Source organism: Genypterus blacodes, unplaced genomic scaffold (assembly GCF_046128005.1).
Source record: "Genypterus blacodes isolate CSIRO-AG114 ecotype Tasmania unplaced genomic scaffold, CSIRO-AGI_Gbla_v1 ptg000030l_1, whole genome shotgun sequence".
NCBI classification, from domain to species: domain Eukaryota; kingdom Metazoa; phylum Chordata; class Actinopteri; order Ophidiiformes; family Ophidiidae; genus Genypterus; species Genypterus blacodes.
In genome coordinates, this window is record NW_027466843.1 from 636,352 (window position 1) to 653,266 (window position 16,915).

General features: G+C 43.3%; 1 protein-coding gene across 3 annotated transcripts in view; it reads right to left on the bottom strand.

Annotated features, from left to right (window-relative positions):
* The window catches only part of grk4 (G protein-coupled receptor kinase 4), a 36,996-nt gene that overhangs the window by 11,683 nt on the left and 8,398 nt on the right, over window positions 1–16,915 (bottom strand). For 2 of the 3 annotated variants that reach the window (XM_076145306.1, XM_076145308.1), the window contains exons 2-8: window positions 12,905–13,000; window positions 8,738–8,850; window positions 7,547–7,624; window positions 6,227–6,327; window positions 2,322–2,414; window positions 1,107–1,170; window positions 637–777 (exon numbers count right to left, since the gene is read on the bottom strand). In XM_076145306.1, coding sequence (XP_076001421.1) covers window positions 637–777; window positions 1,107–1,170; window positions 2,322–2,414; window positions 6,227–6,327; window positions 7,547–7,624; window positions 8,738–8,850; window positions 12,905–13,000 — 686 coding nt within the window. Of the gene's footprint in view, window positions 1–636; window positions 778–1,106; window positions 1,171–2,321; window positions 2,415–6,226; window positions 6,328–7,546; window positions 7,625–8,737; window positions 8,851–9,456; window positions 9,570–12,904; window positions 13,001–16,915 lie in introns of those variants that run through there. The other variant, XM_076145309.1, reaches the window with a different exon arrangement.

Consider the following 16,915-nt stretch of genomic DNA (forward strand, 5'->3'; position numbering starts at 1 on the left):
TATCCTAATGCTGTGCAAAGCTTAGTCATTTAATTAACACAGACAAAATAGGACAGCAAGCAGTGTGGGGGTGCTTGATGTGTTTGTGAAAGAGAGAAAGGGAGACAGAGAGAGAGAGAGCGGGAGAGCGAGAGAGAGAGAGAGACAGTAACAGAGAGAAGCACATTTGTTTAAAATGAGTTTGTGACAACAGAACAACTTTGAATCAATCTCAAGCACATACTCGGCAATGATTTAAGGCTGCCAGTATGCTCCAAACTAAATCTGATTTGGCATGTTCACACAGGCAAAGTGACCAAACTGAAGTGGTGGATTTGGGTGCCATTGCTCTGGCATGTGTGGCTGCAGTTGCACAACCACGTCAGGTGACTGATTTGTTTCTCTTTTTTCATTTCAACCAACTGTGTCTCCTCAACCACAAAACACAACCTCATCCTCCTATTGTTTTGATGTTTTGATACCAAACCTCGAGTTGCAAAAAAGTGTAGAACAGCCTTTCTCAGTTTTGTTTGGAGTATCCGGCAGTCTTAGAAACAACAAACGCTGCTCTCACACATGCATGCGATCATGCTCACACAACACACAAAACAGTAATAATTCTGTTGAAAGGTTGAATAATAAAAAGGTAGTACTTACTACAAAACTACTGTTAACTTTTTCTAAAATGCGTTTTTCGTTTAGTGCCATTGCTTCACCTTTTCTTTTCTTCACTCGTTTCTTTTCCAGCTTTTTACAGGCGTACATCTTACCGGTGGCACGTACTTGGCAGGCACAAACCTGGAAAACAAACAGCGAGGAAACATTAACGCTGTGTCAACTCATTTCTCAGCTTGGTATAGATGGAGATATAAATAGCAGTACATTAAATGTTAACCAGCTTCCAACTTAAGTCATTAAAATCTAATTGCATTACAAAAATAACGCAAATTTGTTGGCTGAGTATCAGTCATTAACTCACATCCGCGTACTAACTCATTTTTCTTTCCTTTTTCTCCTTCTTTCTTGCCCCCCCTATCTCCAAAATGTCCCATAACTGTATGCTTATTGTCATGTCAAATGCTTTCTTAAATAAAAATATTAAAGATAACCATCACAGTGACACTCACCTCGCCAAATCCACCTTTTCCTAGTACTCTATAATGTCTGAAGGTATTTTTGGTTACTGGTTGCCTGCAGAGATGGAAAGAGAGAAAAAAAAAAGAGAGAGAGAGAGAGAGACAACAAGTGAGACAAAAGAGTTTGAGACAGAAAAGCTCAAATGGCTTATGTCATTCTCTCAGACACAGTAATGCTCTAATATATTATTAATCTGGCCTGATGGCTGCTGTTTCCACCCTGTTTCAATTTTCAGTCATTATACAAAACATTATCAATTATTAACCAGCCAAACTGAAACACTGAGGGGCAGAAGTGACTCTGTCTTGGTAACAAATGGCTTGGCTATTAATAAGTGTCTATAGCTTAAAATAAACAGTATTTTATAAGTATTATACTGTAAATACTGTTAAAGTATCTGTGTTCCTAAAGTGTTTTAAATTAACATTTAAACAAAGTGCTTTAATGTAACATGTCTGCTGTTCCTATTGTTAATTTGCTTGATCTATAGAACATATTTATTTGTGTTGTTGCCTCTTTTCAATATGTGTTATTTACATATATATGAGAGGGCTTACTAATATCAATACTACTTATAATTATACTGATAATAATACCACTATGATGACAATAATAACACACAAAGTGATGAGCAAAGAGTGACAAATTTAAACTAAATGCAGTCAGAGTGTCAAAGCTTACTATCTAATTATATGAAAGCGAGTTTATGGTAGTGAGTCTTGAAGATGTGAATGTAGGTCACATCTGGGAAGATCTGGATGGAATTTGGTTAGACTAACATTTCTGAACATTCATCCCTTGTTTCCTGGAAAGGCCAATGTGTTTCTGAATTAACTGTAGGAAAATAAGTACGACTTAATGCATTTGAGTTTCTAAAAAAAAGGAAGGAGCTTGAAATTTTAAGTAGTCTCACATAAATAGAACATGTCAGGTTTGTGTTTCGTCCTATATAATAACGATTTTGACAAAAATATTTTGACACAACCGAATCAACTTGGTCCCTTTCCTGTGAAGCTGGAAACTTCCCTAGCAACTTCCGTATTTTACAGTTAAAGTATCTAGCAAACTTTCCAATCCGCCTTACCGACAACAAACTAATCACCTCCTTTGGAATCTGACTGTGTATCAAACATTTCACTGCATTTTTTCAAGTGAGTGTCTGCATGTTGGCATTAGTGAATGTATAATCCGTCCTTAGTACTCACCTCTCCAACCATTTCCACTGCAGGAATCGAGAGAAGTACATGGACTCCTGGTAGGAGGAAAATGGAGCTCCACTTAGATAATCACGAACTATCCTAGAGGGAGAGAGAGAGAAGGAACAGTGTGCTGAGTTACATTTTAATGTCATTTAACAATGCATCTGCTTAAGTGTGACATCCCCCCCTCCACCCCTACCCCTATTACAAAACCAAGCTCAGGTATGATTACTTGCCCAGTTGTGCGAGTGCAAAATCATTCATCTGTAACTACTTGTAAATATGCACACAGAATACACTCTCTCATGAGTGTGTGTGTGTGTGTGTGTGTGTGTGTGTGTGTGTGTGTGTGTGTGTGTGTGTGTGTGTGTGTGTGTGTGTGTGTGCGCGCGCGTGTGTGTGTGTGTGTGTGTAAATCAACACCTCTTGTTTTTGGATGAAGGCACTAGTTTTAGCATTAGTTTCTATGTTTATGGGAGCTGTGCTGATAGACTGCTGTGACAAATTAAAAATGCCTTTGAACAGGCACTCAACAGGACACCAAGGATTCTGGGAAACAGGTCTTGATCCAGCAAGAGATTTAATCCCGCTTCACTGACATGCAGATTGTGTCACACACACAGATGTAATCGTCCAACAACCCTCAACTTTACAACATTCCTGCCCTAAGGTGAGGGGCGGAGGTAACTGTCACTCACCCACATCAATACGCTGTTCTTTGATGGGGGGGGGGGCTTGAAAGGTCACTGCCCCGTCCTCTCCTAACCATACGTCAACTGTCATTCCACTGAGAGTTGTTGAAGCACGCCTCTTTGACATGACCCCGCAAGCTCCTCTTTTACGGTCTCTTTTCACTGCTTCGACCGCAGATGTTGTTTGACTAAAACAGCGCGTCCTCCTTAACACCGTCGTACCGAACACGAATGAACTGAACTCTACGGAGCAAACTGAGTTCTACCTCAGAAAATGATCCAGATGAGCAAAACATTTTCCAACCTCTTGAAAAGCTTCTTATAAAGCCTTTTAATTACAGTATATATATATATTATATAAAGTCTTGTAATTGGAGTAAGCAGGTCAACTGGTCCTGATCATGCGTCATGAGACAGGTCAAACAAGTAGCAGCAATAACATGTTACTTGCTGCAAGTATTAAACGAGTTATTCAACAAAACAGAAAACTAAGAAGGAGACTTAAGATGTTCTCCTTCCAGGGTCCACATGAGAGCGACGCAAAATGTATCGTACCATTTAGACAAACATATCATAGGAGCTTAACAATCTGCACCTGAATTTGTATTAAGAACCATACAAATCCATTAAAATATTATAACATGGTGACAATGCGTAGAGATCCACAATTTAGAAATGCGCATTTTAGAAAGTTACACGAGTGAAAGAAACAATGGCGGAATGGAGATAGAACATGAAGCCATTAAACTGTGCTGGATCTCCGTACTGGTGTGACAGAAGTTGACATTATGTTTCAAAGTTCATTTTCTTTAAGTTACTTGATCACTGAGGTAGATGAGGTAACAAAAGACCTACTTGCTTTAGATATGAAATAAACCCATCTTTCTGGAATGTCCCATATTATTCCACAGTCTCTCTGTACTAACATGAGATGTGGACTGTTGGCTCTCAAGCTCACAGAGGTTTGTATTCGAATAACATGTACTAGACTTAAATTGAAAGTCACTTGCATCACATGCAAAGTACAGGTCTGTCGTTTCTGCTCAGAGCAAATCATGTTTACTTAAACCTCACTGCAGTTTTCCCTTCCCAAGACGGACTTTTGTCCTTAAACTGTGGTCTAAATGACTAACGTTTTCTCAAAACAGGCTCTCCTCGGTGTTCGGCGGTCAGGTCAATAGACTTAACTATGCTTTACAAGACAAAACTGGCCCCAGAAAGGCAGGAGGCGAGCAGTGCCTGGCTTGGAGTGGAGCCTGAGACAGACACCGCTGGGAGCAGAAATAAACACGGCCACAATATGGCTTTTGTTACAAGGAAGGAGAGGGAGAGGAAAGGAACAGAGCGTGAGATGCACACAGCACCATGACACACGAGTATTGCACGGCCACGCTCTACTCTCCGTATGACATAACGACATGTTCCACTGCAGCAGAAGAAAATCCATGAGTGAGCTAATACATTATGTGTCTTTGCCAACTGGTCATGTTTCCACGTGTAGCACCACGCTTTCCTATGGGCTTTGCCTCTGGGAGGGGCGGGGGAAGAAGGAAACAACCCTTTGGTGAGGATTACGTACTGGACTTTTGGAAAAATCATCAAAATGCAACATCATATTAATAGCGATGATAGTGGAAGAAGTGATGGCCTAATGTGAAAAGGAATTCCATTCAAAAAGCATCTGAACTAACAAACTCGCCGATGACACGCCGCTGTGTCGTTGTGTGTATACACTCTGCCAAACAGCCTCTTTCCTACGCTCATCACCGTCACCCGTTCTTATTTATTTTTCGCTCCACTTTCATTTATCCGCCGGACAAGTGCGAGTTTGAAAGGAAGGATGTAGAGCTTCGTACGTCGCAAAGCGGGACACTTCAACGTTCCAGCGCTGTGGTCTTTTTCACTCTCACACCATTTCTCTGCATTTCTCTGCCTCCTCTGTGTCCTTTTCAGAGGTGTTAAAATAGAGAAAAGAAGGAAATGGATCCAACAGACCATGACCTGAGATGCCAAAGAAAAAAGGCAGCAGGGTGTGTGTGTGTGTGTGTTTGGGTTGTGTTCAACCACTGATTTTCCCATCTTCAGTCAAACACAAACTGCCAACCATGTCCAGTTCATCCTCCCTCTGTGCTTGTGTCTGTTTACACACACACACACACACACACTCACTCCAATCTGCAGAGGGCCACTTCTCAAACTAAAAAAAGCCTTCTCGTTTCTCGCTGTCTCTCTCTCTCGTCTCAATGTATGCAATGTTTACGGTGAGTATTCCTAAATGTTGTCCCCTCTTCTCTTAAATTCCTCCAAGCAGATTCCTGTATTTCCCAGGGAAGTTGAGGCTCACCAGGCAACGGTTGTAACATTTCTAACTCTAAAACATCCTGTCTGTGTGGCTTAAGAGTTTGGGTCTGACAGAAAATCAACCTTTTCACAGAATTTAGAAAACATGGGTTGGTTGACTTAGATGCTTAGTAAGCTGGACTCTCTGATTTCCCTGTTCCCTGTAATTATTGTATATCTAATATTCAGCTTTCCGTGTACGTAACAAACCTATCCTGCAGAGACAGAGACTAACTGTGACAGAGTTAAATAACAGGCCTAATGCAAAACTAAGTTGAGGTGTGCGCATGTGTGTAAATGGGTTTTTGTGCAATAAGAACATTTGGGGTAATAATCCCCAGCCTGTTTGCTTCTCCTGGCTCTCAAAGCAGGAAGCAGAAACACCTGCAGGACTGTGTGTGTGTGTGTGTGCGTGTTTGTGTGTGTAAACCTGTGTTTGTGTGTAAGAGAGAGTGTGTACGGGGAACACTGAGGTGGCTGTTGTTCTCATGCCAACCATCCGGATGCTCTCTCTGCCCACTGCTCTTTTTCATTCGCCTCCACTGTGCGTACGTGTGTGTGTGTGTGTGTGTGTGTGTGTGTGTGTGTGTGTGTGTGTGTGTGTGTGTGTGTGTGTGTGTGTGTGTGTGTGTGTGTGAGAGACTACACTCCAGGTGCCAGCTGCCTCATCATCACTAGTGACAGGGCGTGCTCTGTCTAACATGTCCGGTCTACAAACACGCAAACTTAAACAGAAGAAACAGGATTCCATTGGTGCTCTGCACTACAGAGCAGAGTGTTGTGGTGCTGTGGGTAGCAGGTAGCTGCACAGTAAGCAAGAGCACAAAAAGAGACCTGATGTGTGGAGATGACGAAGTTGGCAAGGTAGAGGAGACCTACTTGGTGCAGTCATTGAAGAGCTCCTTACACGGACTCTGCTCCAGCCTCTCCCGGCACCCAGCGACCACATCCTGAGGTATGTCTGGCAGGTGGGCTGCCGACTTGAAGGTTACAGAGAGACAAAGAGAGACAGACGAGCAGACAGAGAGGAACAGAGAACAGTCAGACTCCATTCTGTATAATGTATGTCAACATGGTTATTATTTCACACGTCTCCGTGTACACAATCCTGTGTGCAGTAAAGCAGAGCACGGATCAGGGTGCCAATAATGTTAGTCACCCATGTCAAGAATGTTTACGCTGATGTTCACACATTCCTGCACTCCTATAAAAGCAGAATCACGTCCTGTTCACACACTTCAGAGTAAATCATCCACTGGTTGTCATCCATATCTGCACAACCATGACGATACAGTGCCTCACTGAGAGGTTTTGATTCATGTCTGTTGTGGTTTCAAGCCTGAATGCTGTTGCAAATTAGATCATAGTGAAGGTGTTTCTATTATTCAGACTAATAATAATAATGTCTTTTAATGGAGCGGAACATGTAGCACAATCTTTAATTACAATCATAACAAAAACTACTGGATTCCCCATGGCTGTATAGCTGTAGCTAATAAAGTGGCTATATGGTCATATTCACACACTGATGGCAAATATCTGTCCAGATACGACATATGATACATAAATCCAAACAATATACAGTGAATATCACAGTTTTGGTGTGTTTGGAAAAACAGTATGCAAGCTTATATTTGGATTGGATTATTGCTATAGAGGCTGTGTGACGCAGGCTCAGCATTTTGGAAAATCTGCCATATTGTGTCCTGATGTTGTTAGATGTGTTCAGAAACATTTTGTAGTTGTGATGATGTTCGTAATCACCACTAGGCGTCAGTATAATGTAATAAGGATTTAGAACCTGGACTATCGCGGCAATTAGGACCCCACAACTGTGATGTGAGAATAGCCTGTTCATATTGTGCAGTGGGATGTAATCTACTATTGATATCTTTTTTATGATTATCACAGGATGAATTTGGTCCATAAAAGCTAAGCCAATGTAACCGTAGTACTTCAATTGCTGTTTAGGTTGGAAGACATTTTTAAAGTTGTTTTTTTTCAGTTGCAAAGGCCGTCACATTTCTCCCATGGGACTGATCAAATGCCAACCAAGGTGTGAACGAGTCTCCAAAGGATAAGAACTGGTTTACGGACCACAAACTACGAACTGAAGAAGCTTTGGTTGCTTTGAAACCACTATACCCCCATCAGTAAAACCTGTTGTCAAGTTTGTGTGTGTGTGTCTGTGTGTCTTACCCCATTATTAAAGTATGTGTCTAAAACATTCAATCCACAGTCTCTCCTCTTCTCATCAGGAGCTAGCTGGTACATGGCCTGTTGGACAGAAACAGAACACAGAGGTGTGAGCCACCACAGCAGCACAGGAGACCATGTTCATATAGCCAAATTCTCTATCCCAACCGCTCCAAATAAGAGGCAGGGAGTTCAGAAGGCAGAGGAGGTTAGGAGAGGTGGATGTTTGCATTAAAACAGAGCTTAGAAATTCAGCAACTAAGCTGATATTCCCTACGACTAACTCATTTTATCAAGCTTTAACACTCTTGCTGTTACATCTGTCACCTGTTGAGACAATTCCTCATTTTTCACCCCATCACAGATTGTGTATGTGGCTGTGGGCAGGGAGGTGGTCTGGAGTTAGAACTCGTTTGGGGTTTTGTTTGAAAACAAGCCAGATGGAGAAGAAGAACTGAGCCGTGACACGCATCAAAGCCAACACGTGACTTCATACCTACACGGAACTATCAGTCTAGAGCATGTTACCGTTCGTTGGTTTCATTCGCATTTCTGCATATTGTGAAAGAAAGACTGTCTGTAAGTGTGAGCGCGTCTCCCAGTGCGCATACGTACGCCTGCCTGCCTGTCTACCTTGAAAGAGACTAATGTAGGCTCTTATTAAATACGCATGATCTCCCGCCTGTTTTCCTTTCTCGCATACCTCCAGGGGCCTAGACACAAGCCTGGGCCTGTGTTTGCCTGCTCACCCAGGGGACCTGCCTCTGACGTGCGCTTGACCTCATGGAGGAGGGCATGGAGGAAGAGGAGGAGTCAGCTCTCTGACAGGCGCTAATATCCCCCTACACCCAACCCCACCCCCAACAACCTGTGTGCTACTGCCAAGACGGGGGCACAGGACCAAACCTCCCACTCCTCCCCCCTCTTTCTGTCTCTCTCTCTCTCTCTCTCTCTCTCTCTCTTTTCCTTTCCTCGCTCTGCAGGCCTAGACCCAGACCTGTTCCATGGGAGCGTGCCGACAGAGAGAAACAGCCAGAGAGAGAGAGAGCGAGGTTGAGCAAATGAGAGGAAGTGAGGCGGAGAAACGAGAGATGTGTGAGCGTGTTTAATGTGAAAGAGAGGAAGGTGTAAGAAAAGGAGGGAGTCTAAGCAGAGTCATCCTCCAAGTGATAAAGGGCTCTTTCCAGATCTTACCACAGCGTCCATAAACTCGATGCAGCGCTTCAGCTCTGGCCTGGTGTCACAGTACTGACGGAATAACAGCCGACCAATGGGCTGCTTCTCACATAGACTGGTGTAGTCCCTCTCTGGTGGGGGGGGGGGGGGGGGGGGGGAAGAAGCATTCAACATTAAAGGAATCAAAAGTTCAGTTTGGCAGATAGAACTTACAGTATGAAATAGTTAAATGGTCTTTTGCTATTCTAGAAATCTTTCCTTCAGTTCACACAAGGAACTATGATCAAATTTGGTACCAAAACAATAATTCCTGATCCATGTTTTAGATGCTCTCAAGTGGTTCAGGAACTGCAGCATGGACCCAGATCTTTAATCAATTTTATACAATGCAAAATGGCTGCAGAAATGTTACAAGATCTGTGAAACGGTTGGCTGATGAGATGGTGCAAACTCCCTGGACTTTGAGTCATCCACCTGACATTTAAGTTTCCAACATTTAAAAGCTATTTCAACATGCATTTGCAACATTAGTAAGGATTTGGAATTACTTTAAAAATGTTTTAAATGAAACAAAGACTGTAATAAAAGATTGAATCTGATTAAAAGATGTTGGAAGAGGACCCAGGACGTTTTCCATCATTGGTCAACGGTAATGCCCGACACACAGACAGGCCCAGCCACACACATACACACCCTGATGAAGGAAAGAGGGGGGAATGCACCACAATCAAACTCACCATCAATACAGCTTCAAAACCTACGTTATCCAAAAGCATTGACATTCTATTGCTTCCTTTTCACCCTGTGACAGCGTTCCTCTTTGAGGGATCTTGAATAGTTCTGCCCTCTGCTTGGCTTCAGATGCTGTTTTATCTTTGATCGCCATATATTGGCGCTGTTCTCCTATCAGCTGTATTCAGCTGGGCAGAGGAAACTCCCTCTCCTTCATAGATGGTGAAAGCTATTTTAGCATGCCTGAAATGAACATGTTGGGAGCAGTTTACTTCAACTGTGGAGTGTTTACTTCTTTGGTTTGTTTCATCTGGCCTGGTCAAAACCGGTCTGTCACCAATTTTACTGCAAAAACAAGCAGATCTGGCCAGTTATTGAACAGGTTACTGCTTTAGATACACAAAGACTTTTGAGCTGAGGACTGAACTGCAATAATGCATTCAAAGTTGTTATATATAGGATACAGGACCTGTAGACCAATATGATTTAAATATAATATGGGGATATTTTCCGTCATGGATACCAAATTTTGAAGGGTGTTTACAAGCACAGCAACCGTCCACCTCATTTAAATGAAGTGTCAAATAAGGGTCAGACCCAACTGCACGTGTAGAAGGTAACAGAGCGACAAGTGCTGTCACCTTCCCCGAGTTAATATTCGTTTAATATTTCTCTGGATAGATCAGCAAAAAAGTCAGTTAATAAATGATGCGTTCGGGTGCTCCTCAGAAGATCAACTAAAACATGGAGGAATAAACATGGAGGTGCAGGGGCTTGTAACACTGCTTTTGTTCTTTTCTGTAAAGAAAAACTGAGAATTGTTTCCTCTCTTCTGCAAGAACAAGGACAGAAATGCCAAATTGTTTTTTCCCTGTTTACAATTCATCAGCATGGATGACATTGTCCCCCGGCCCAAAAGTTGAAAAAGTCACATCGCACTTCACAACCAGTAAACATATAGAGCATCAAGAATTCAGACTTTGTAAATAGGCTTTGGCAGGTGTTCAATTGTTGTTTCCAAGTTGTATGTTTGGTATTTTCCAGTTTCCTGTACCACTCAACCACAGCATCAGGATTCTTTGTAACAAGAGAGCTCCATCTGGGACATTGCTGCTGTGAATTGACAATTGATTAAAAACATCAATATCTATTAGTGTATGTATGTGGTGGTGGTCTGCGCACATACCAGGCCAAAAGGCCCACTTTTTGGTTCAGCACCCATGTTAACATGTAACGCCCTTCACGCTGCACACTTGAGTAGCTGCCTGGTGTCCCAGAAACAAAGCATGAGCGGGGCTGGCAAGGAGTCCTTTTTTATTCCTTCTCCCCCCCACCGCACACACACACACACACACACACACACACTCTCTCACAGGCATATTTGACTCACTTTCAACGAACAAACAGCAAATTGTCCACAAATTTGCCCTCAATTAAGTTTAGGTTTTGTACATCATTTAGAAGATCAACAGCTAAAGGTGTGACAATTCAATCTGTGTGAGGGTGTGTGTGTGTGTGCGCGTGTTCTAAATTCTACAAGAGAGACAGATGGGGGGGGGGTAAGGGGGTCAGAGGAAAATAAGGAGTATATAGTATAAGTATAATAAGGAAAATAAGGAAAGTTGTGGGCCAAAGTTTTAACTGCAGTTAACCCCAAGGACTCTTGAGGCTGCAGGGGGCTTCCACCATCACAGCGCTGGAGGAGGAGGACAGGAGGCGATCAGATCTCTGTCACAACTAACCAGGGGTAATTGCACAGCATATAGTGGGGGACGCGTTCATGTGATAGAAATCTGCCCACAAGTGTAAATGCTCTCATTCATTCATGAAGCTATGTGTGTTTCAATGGCTGTTGTGATTTGCCACAAAGAGAGGCCTGTCTCTGGAACATCGAAGTTATTGGTTACTGCATGAATGAAGGATGATCATCTCTGTAGCAAGGAGGAACCGCGGGCTTAAACAGAGTAATGAGGCAACTACTGAGAGCCAATGAGAAGGCAGAGAGCATTCGGATAACCAGAATGCATCTGGGTTCAGGAGAGCATTGAACATACTAACACATATGCTGTGTTGAATTGTAAATGTAATCGTTGCACGTATGTAGGAGAAGGATACCAGAGGAAAAAGAGGGAGAGAGATAGAGAGAGAGAGAGAGAGACAAAGTGGCTGTAGCCTGCATAATGTAATCTGGCTTCCTTGAAGTACTGGACGACTTGTCAAGGCTAAGGTCAAATGCCTGACATTATCAAGACATAACAAAGACTTTGCTCTCAGTCATTATACTGTACCCTTCTATCCTGCCTATCTGTGCCTGTGGTGTGCAAGTGTGTGTGTGTGTGTGCCCACGCACATGCCTACACATCTGAATGTTTAAGAACGCAAAGGGGATTATTTTGATCCACTGCGCAGTGCGATAGGGAAATTACGCAATACTGTGTGTGTAACAGTGACGTAGGTAACTGCCAACAGCTGCTGCATGCACAAACACACATGCATGCACGTACTGCAGTATGCTTTTTTCTATTCTTCTGCAAAGTTAAACTTGAAATGGCGAAATGCAAGACAAGGCCCTGACATATGCGTTAGGATTCATGATAATTAATTTGTGATATGACAGCAGAGATTATAATCGAGGCTGAATAACTGATCCCAATCCCTCTTGTGTCCTCTGGAATCTTTGTAAAAGCTTCCCTCGTTCTCCTTTTTCTGTTTTTCACTCTCTCTCCCTCTCCAAAACTCTTGTTCTGCCACACTTATGTTGCACCGAAGAGGAGGAAAGAGGGAGGGAGAGAGAAACACAGATAGAGGGAGGGAGATAGAGGGGAGGCATTGAGATAGAAAGAGGGAGGGAGGGAGGTTGAAGGAGAGCATGTGGGGGAGGGTAGCACTGCAATCTCTGGCAAAGATAGCTGTGACGCACTATTACACACACACACAAGCACCTACACACACTCACACACACACGCACACACACACACACACACACACACAGAGTGCTGATGCAAGGGCCTCATAGGTCTGTGGCATTCAGAGAACTGTAGCTGGCGGGGGGATGAGGAGATAATGCAGCCCAGCAGTAGAGCACTTGTCTGGGCCACACAGGGAGAAACCATCCCCTGCGACGCAACCAAACCTGGATGTGTGCACAGGATACATGACTGGCAGGAAGGAGAAGTGAACACATCCAATGTAAAGGGAGACTTTCAGGACGCACACATATACACAAGTCAGAGAAATGGTATGCCAATGGATTCTCCGAATCAGTCACACACACTTATACACACACCATTTCCTTTCCGCTCCCTGAAACTGAGGGTGGAGACGAGTAGAAACAGGAAGGAAGTCCATTCCGAACTTCCTCCAGCAGTTAGACCCACCCCAACGACCCCGCATGTCACGTTTGCTCTCTGCCTCACACTCAAACACACTCAGCGTCTCTGGCCCGTCTCCTACCGATAGTGCGACGTAGCTCCTCACACAGGCTGATGTGGGGAAGTTTGAGCATCTCCTTCCATTTCTTACTGCGACCATTCCTCTTCCCTCCTCCACCTGAGAGAGAGAGAGAGAGAGAGAGAGAGAGAGAGAGAGAGAGATTGAGTTCTTTCCTCAAGTCATTGTTTCAACATCACAATCAGAATCATGTCCATCCGGTGGCATTTTCAACACAAGTACGAAATCTAGCCAAGTGTGTGTGTGTGTGTGTGAGTGAATGTGTTTGCGACTGAGCGAGCATGTCGACCTTGCCATGACCAGAGGCAGGGACAGCTGGTTCATCTCACCAGTCGCCTCTATGCATCATGACAGAGCATGTGGTTAGGAATGTTGACAGCCTCAAAGATCATGGCGCACACACACATCTCGTCATGCACACACAGACACAGACACACACAGACACACAGCAGTGAGCCCTCTCCCTCAAGCTCCATCTTGGACAAACATAACTTTAACATTCATGGGTTATCTCGTCACACACACACACACACACACACACACACACACACTCACACACACACACACACACACACACACAGCAGAGCAGATGACCCTGATGAGAGGGGTGAATGACCCCCCAACAACAGCTCTATTGAGAGGATGGGGTCACTTTGCATATTCCACTCAAATGTGTGTATGTGTGTGTAGATATATTTACAACAGGGAGCCTTTGAGGTATTTGTTCCTTCAAGCAGGCAAATTTCAAGCTGAAGCTAGTGGAGTGAAGCGTAACACACACACACCAACCATTTAGAAAGACAAAGAGAAAGCATACATTGTCTGTGTGTGAAAGTCTGTGTGTTTATGTGTGTGTGCCTGCATACTACACAGTGTGTGTTCTTGTAACCCAGGAATCAAAAGGTTTGACCTTTTCAGCTAACGGACTTTTGCATGATACACAAGCAGCACCTTGATAAACCATAAACACAACAAATGATAAGGGTTTGAAATGTTTTCACTTCCATCGATTTCGGCTTCCTCAAAGTTTGCTTTTCAATGATCCTCTGAAACATCATCCATAAATAATCAATTATTAAAACATTAGCTCTCATCAATTTCCAATGAAGGGGTGTTATCTCTTTAAGGACATCAGCCAACATTAGAGGTGTCAGTGACTCAAGATTACAGTATTAGTAAATTAGATAAGAGATCTAAAAAAAGAAGACTATACAATAGAAAAATATATAGAGATATATAGAGAAATATTCTGAGTGTATTTACTGTGTATTATTAATTATAAATATAATACAAAAACAGGGTATAGAGCGCTGGTGTTAAAAGTAAGAAAGTCATAGCATAATAAGCAAAATCTTGATCCTTTTGTTATGTGGACGAGCCAAAAGACATAAACCGGCTGACCTGCAAGGCCTCTGAGGACACCGGGTAGTTAAACATTTGCTGATATAATCTGGCGTCGGGCCACAGAAAGCAATGGATGCATGGAAAATGATTTCTAACAGCCTTTGGCTAAGATTGGGTTGTTGTGAGAAACGTGCACTGTTATGGTGAGTAGACGGAAGCGTTGGAAGCAACAGTGCGAGTTTTAGGGCAGCTAAAAAAAAGCCTGACGGTAATCAAGGTACAATGAAGCAGCCACCTTATCAGTTTACAAGGTGACCTATGTGTTATTAACCCTTGCATTTTCATTCATTTTCATTGTTCCACAGATTTTCTGTAGTTACATCTTCCTCTAAATAATCCAAAATTGTGTTTTTTTTGTGTGTTTCAGTTTGTTTGAGCACTTTAGCAGAAAGAAGATGTGACCAAGATATTAGCAAAATATGTGTAATGGAGTTGACGTACAGTGAAGACACAACAAATGTCAAATAGTGACGTATCGGGCTACTGGCAGGCATTAAAATAGACAAATCAAATGTTATTAATGAGGACTGTAATTAAACACATGCATTTCATTTTGGCAGGATCGGTATAGATTAAGTTATTAAAAACTGCACTGACCATTACTGGTGATGAACATAAGAGATTTGATGTCTAAGTGTTAAAAAAGGAAAACAGACTGCAAAGCCTCTCCACCATAAAGTGATACAGGGCCAATTACACAAATCCTGACAGGTCCTGGCTTTGCTTTGATTGGTCTCTTATCCGTTACATGTTGACGTGATCGTGCACAGCAATTTGCCGGCCTACACACACTAACACACTGCGATTTGCAACAGCTACACATCATCAGGCCTCCGGTTGGTGAAGGTTTTGTTAAAGGGAGCCGTCTGCTGTGATATGTGAACCTGGTTACTCTGCGGCGTAAACACCCACGAAGCATGTATGCGAGAATTTGAGGACGGCAGAGAGGGAAATCCTCTGCCCTCAAGTTCGCTACACACCTGCTGGCCTGGCAATGACATGCTTACACCTGCAAAACAGCTTACTCACTAAAACATTTACTCTCTGTAAGATATCTTAACCTCAATGTAGTACTGATATATTTTGATTTAGATGGAAAAAAACCTCCCTCGAGTCCTTGAGGACTGAGTAGACGCACGTGTTACTGTGTTAAACCTTGAACAAGAAGTGATACGAGTAGATGTTGTGTTGACATGAAGTTCAAGATGGTCTGACATTGTAGATGCTTGAACAGGCATGTCGACAGACCTGTTTAGGGGTGCAGGGCGCAATCAGGACACAGGAAATAAACTGAAGCAGATCTTGAAGTGGTTGGCTAACAGGAGCCAGTTGTACGCCTGTAGTCTGGTTATTGCAGCAGAATACATTTGGCTAACTTGGGCCAACACAAAAAAATGTCATGGATTAACTTCTATCTTGTCTGACTGATATCAGGAGAAGGTCATTAAACTGTCCGCACATGTAGAGGCAATACTAGAGAGGGAAGACTGAGTACTAAAACAGAAGGGTGAGAAATGTCACGACAAACGACAACAAAACAGATGGAGACACTGACAAGAGAGACACAGATTTTAAGCAAACTTTGGAAGAGCACCGTGTGTGTGTGTGTGTGTGTGTGTGTGTGTGTGTGTGTGTGTGTGTGTGTGTGTGTGTGTGTGTGTGTGTGTGTGTGTGTGTGTGTGTGTGTGCGCGCGCGCCTGTCAGATCTAGCTGGGCCACCCCACCCTGTTTAATGTCACTCTGACGTCAAAGCCATATGTGCAGGCCCTTAATGCTGACAGGATGGAGCGAGTATTTATTTAACTTTGGTTCCCTGCTCTGAGAGAATGGGGCCCTCCATAAACACTGACTTCAGAGCAGTTTCACTCATTCATAACAGAGCCAAAGCCAACGCTGAGATCATCGCGCCTGATCCCAGAGCAGAGCTGCGCATGTGTGGCAAAGGATGAGATTCATAACTTGGAACTGCCGAGGGAGAAGGATGTGAAACCATGAGAAACGCTGCAAGAACACGACCGTGCGCATTCCTCTCCTCTAAAATTCCTAGATAGCTGTGGGGCTTTCTGGTTACCGCACCACGTCACCAAAAGACCCAGAGTTTGACTCCAGCTGCTGACCTTTCCCATATGTCACCCCCTCACTTTTTCCTCTTGCTTTCTATAACAATCCAACAAAAGTAAAAAGCCTCAAAAAGGTACTTTTTAAAAACTAGCAGGTAAGCGGATAACATGACAAAGAGAGTATTTTCATCTGGCTTTTGTGTCTCGTGTGTTAATGTCTGCATAGAGCTGCAGGTAAGCTATGAGTGCAGTAATGGACACACTTTTCATGGGTCTTCATGGGCAAAAAGACGCCTTGCAAGGCTCATGCTGCATGGACTCTCCCTCTGGTGTTCTTTCTGGGACCAAATACAGTCCGGACACTATCCCAAATTCGCTCCTCTTCCTGTCCTCCCTTCCTTTCCTCCCTTCCTTCCCTTTCATCCCGAAGTGGAGAAGGAGCCGCACACAGTATCATCACTGTGGACGCGCCCTTACATCATTATATGAGGGTTTCTGCTTCTAGAACGTTGGGCTCAATCCAAGTTCAAATACACTATACAAGCAAATT